This window comes from Penaeus monodon, chromosome 1 (genome assembly GCF_015228065.2).
Source record: "Penaeus monodon isolate SGIC_2016 chromosome 1, NSTDA_Pmon_1, whole genome shotgun sequence".
In the NCBI taxonomy this organism is placed as follows: Eukaryota; Metazoa; Arthropoda; class Malacostraca; order Decapoda; family Penaeidae; genus Penaeus; species Penaeus monodon.
In genome coordinates, this window is record NC_051386.1 from 34076383 (window position 1) to 34080182 (window position 3800).

Below are 3800 nucleotides of genomic sequence, written 5' to 3' on the forward strand. Positions count from 1 at the left end.
TGTATTTTTCTTTATACCTTATATCAATAATATGAATACGTATATCCCGTTTACATCTTCTAGGCATATGTTTTTACACGTGCGTATACTTTCTTTGTTACTGCTGCAATAATCTTTAGTATCATATTATTAATTTGTGATTTATAGTCACCTATTTCCTCTTTATAATTAATTAGTTCAATGACAATCACCTAAGTCGTAGATTCAATAATTGGTTTAGACGCACGCCCCCTCCGCTGGTGAACGTCGGCCCTGCGCATGCGCACACAATCGATAGTAAACAAAAATGGCTGCCCGTAAATTCACAACCGAAGGTACGACATAGTCTCATATAATTCCTTTTTCTCTTACTTCACTTCCAACGACGTGAAGCATGACTTCTGAACATTGCTTTGTATTAGATAAGTTGCTTATCCAAGTGATTTGAATTCGTAGTATAGAAATATTGACATAAAAAGTATCTGTTTCTAATTGCAGTTTCCGGTAAGGATGAACTGTGAATCTTGTGTGTGAATATTATATACTAAGTAGCAGTTGGGGCGAGAAACAACATAGGATAAGAAAAATCATAACGTTCTCATACCTGAAATTTAGTATCTATTGATTACACACGTGCGTACTCTAGATACAAGTCTGTGCCCGTGGAAACCCGAGAGAACGACTTCTCCGATAACTCGGGACGCTATAATATACGTTCGAAATTTCAATAAATGTATGGAGTTTTCATTCATAACAATTGGGATTTCCAAATATCAGTATCAAATGTATGGGTGATGAATTGGAGTCTTATTATTTCCAATGCCAAACACAAGAGGTTTATGATGATAGCACTAAGGGTGATTGTTACCGAGAGCAACGTTCCTCTAGAGACTAAGTGCCAATATCAGATTTTTGGAAAACTCAGCGTGTATGTTAACCAGGATTACAGGGTTAATTTATCGAAAATGACAACCGGGTCTTCCTTGACAATATTTATATAATCAGATTTGTTTTCGTGAGATGACAACGAATCTGATGATATTTTCAGTTGCATTCTCCAGCCGACAATCTTGGGAAAATTTTTCCTGCATGTCAACCAAACGTACAGTAAAATAAGTGTATGGAGTGGTTACCTTGACGAAAACTAAGACCCTTTTCATCTATGGCAAAAGGTGTGCAAATCGAAAATAGGGAGATATAGGCCAGACAAGAGTGAAGATCGCCCCTTCATTTTCTAAGTCCCTTCCATGTTTACTTCGCGAGAATCAAAACAAATGTGACGCGGAACTCAGTACCAAGTAGTCCTTGTATTGCCACGCACTCGTGAGAACGAATATTTTGTCATTATCAGCGTCCGTTTTCTTGAATTCATGTATGTAATGCGTTCTTTTCCTTTTTTTGTTCTTCATTTACGTGTTTTGGTAAGTATTTATGCCATTCTGTACAATAACCGTGTGCGCATGCGCGTTTTGCCAACGGGAGATTTGACAGGCCAGCAGCGCCAATACGTCGTGAAACGCCGGTGAGCAATGTTTTATTTCGAGTGCTGCGTTGATTCCGGGTCATTTTAAAGCCTTTTGTGGATATACTGGACAAATAGACATTAGTTTCTATCACATCCTGATATTCGAACCCATCCAGTGCCGCAAATGCTAAAAAAAAAGTGATTAGAAACAAAGCAAATGTGACCATAGCCGGGAAGCGAAGAAACCTTCGGTGTTTCGCGATATAAAAGGTATGTGGTTTTACCTTGGGGGTCCAGCCTGGGTCCTGGCTGACTTATCAAATCACATCAAGATTGTCGGCTGGAGAATGCAACTGAAAATATCATCAGATTTGTTGTCATCTTACGAAAACAAATCTGATGATATAGAATATTATCAAGGAAGACCCGGTTGTCATTTTCGGAAATTAACCCAATCTATAACATCAATAGTTTGTATTACTAATAGCAGGGGAGGGCGTGAAGTAGATCAGGGAAATTGGGGGGTAAAACAGGCTGAAATAAATACAATGTATAAATACAATAATAGACAAATAAACTTGTATATCATGGCATGGCATGTGTTCTTGCCATCCATACCAGTTGGGTTAATGCTATTAACATCAATAGTTGTATTACTGATAGCAGGGGAGGGCATGAAGTAGATCAGGGAAATTGTGGGGTAAAACAGGCTGAAATAAGAAGAAAAGAGAACAGAAATGTGTAAAACAAGCACAAAAATTGCTTAAAATCGGACAATGAAACTCTACGGACGGCGCCGCCATCTTTCAAACTCTACGCACCGACGCGCCAACTGTTGAAAAACTCTATGGGAACCAAACCCATCGTTCGGCAAAAAATCTACGGGATTTCACATAATCCAGATCCCCTGTGGTAATCGTACATTGCGTCCTAACCAATAAACCAACCTAACCTTAATCCTGGGGAATTTATACACTACGATCTATATATTCCCTAGCTAGGGGTCTCTGCCCCCTGGACCCCCAGGGGTAATATATGCGACGCCCCCTAGACCCCCAGGGTAAAACCACATACCTTTATAGAACAAAACACTAAACGTTTTTTCGCTTCCACTATGGTCACAATTGCTTGGTTTCTAATCACTTTTTTCAGCATTTGTGGCACTGGATGGGGTCAAATATCAGGCTGTGATATTCCCCACCTCTATTTTCTTTTTTCTTTTTTCTTATCCACCACGGATCTCTGTTCTGCCCCCTGTAGTTTTTTTTTGTGAATTTCGTTACAGATGGCCGCCACGTGCTCAGCCTGCAATTACTTTATCAGTAGGCCCTAGTGACTGATCCTGATTTCCCCATTCCTTGAATTGGTGGGAAAATGTGTTATTGCTATTTTTCTTATTGTTATTAATGTTGTGATTATTAAATTGTTGTTTAAATCTCTGTAACATTTAAAACAATAAAGACCCTTTCCAAAAGGTAAACAGATGAGATAGGTAGGATTAATAACTGACTCTTTGGTGATTAAGTACTTGTAGAGCCATCTATGTGACTTTTTTACGGTATAGGCTCATCATGTTTGAGCGGTCGTGGTCACAGCATAATATTTAATTGTAGTTTTCATGTTGTGATGATCTTGGAGTGAGTATGTGGTAGGGTCCCCAGTTCCTTTCCATGGAGAGTGCCGGTGTTACCTTTTAGGTAATCATTCTCTCTATTTTATCCGGGCTTGGAACCAGCACTGACTTGGGCTGGCATGCCCACCCAGTGGCTAGGTAGGCAATCGAAGTGAAGTTCCTTGCCCAAGGGAACATCGCACCAGCCGGTGACTCGAACCCTCGAACTCAGCTTACCGTCGTGACAGTCTTGAGTCCGATGCTCTAACCACTCGCCCACTTTTTTTTTTTTTACGGTAGGTTCATGTTTGAACCGCCATGGTCACAGCATGATACTTAATTGTAGTTTTCATGTTGTGATGATCTTGGATCTTTATTGTATTTATACTCGCCCACTGCGGCCGTATAGATACAATAAATAGACAAATAAACTTGTATATCATGGCATGGCATTGTTTTTTTGCCATCCATACCAGTTGTGTTAATGCTATTAACATCAATAGTTGTATTACTAATATATATATATATATATATATATAATATATATATATATATATATATATATAATATATATAAAATATATATATAATATTTTTATATATATATAATATATATATTATTTTATATATATATTTTATAAGATATATATATATATAATAATATAATAATATATATATATAATATATATAAATAAAATTTTTATATATATAAAATATTATATATTAATATTTATTATTTTATATT

The 3800-nt window shown here is 37.2% G+C and overlaps 1 protein-coding gene across 1 annotated transcript in view; it reads left to right on the forward strand.

Annotated features, from left to right (window-relative positions):
• Window positions 1–238: 238 nt before the first annotated feature.
• LOC119572336 (splicing factor 3B subunit 1-like) overlaps window positions 239–3800 on the forward strand; it is a 51290-nt gene continuing 47728 nt past the window's right edge. Inside the window, exon 1 of the mRNA XM_037919389.1 lies at window positions 239–314. Coding sequence (XP_037775317.1) covers window positions 287–314 — 28 coding nt within the window. The 5' untranslated portion in view covers window positions 239–286. The remainder of the gene's footprint in view (window positions 315–3800) is intronic.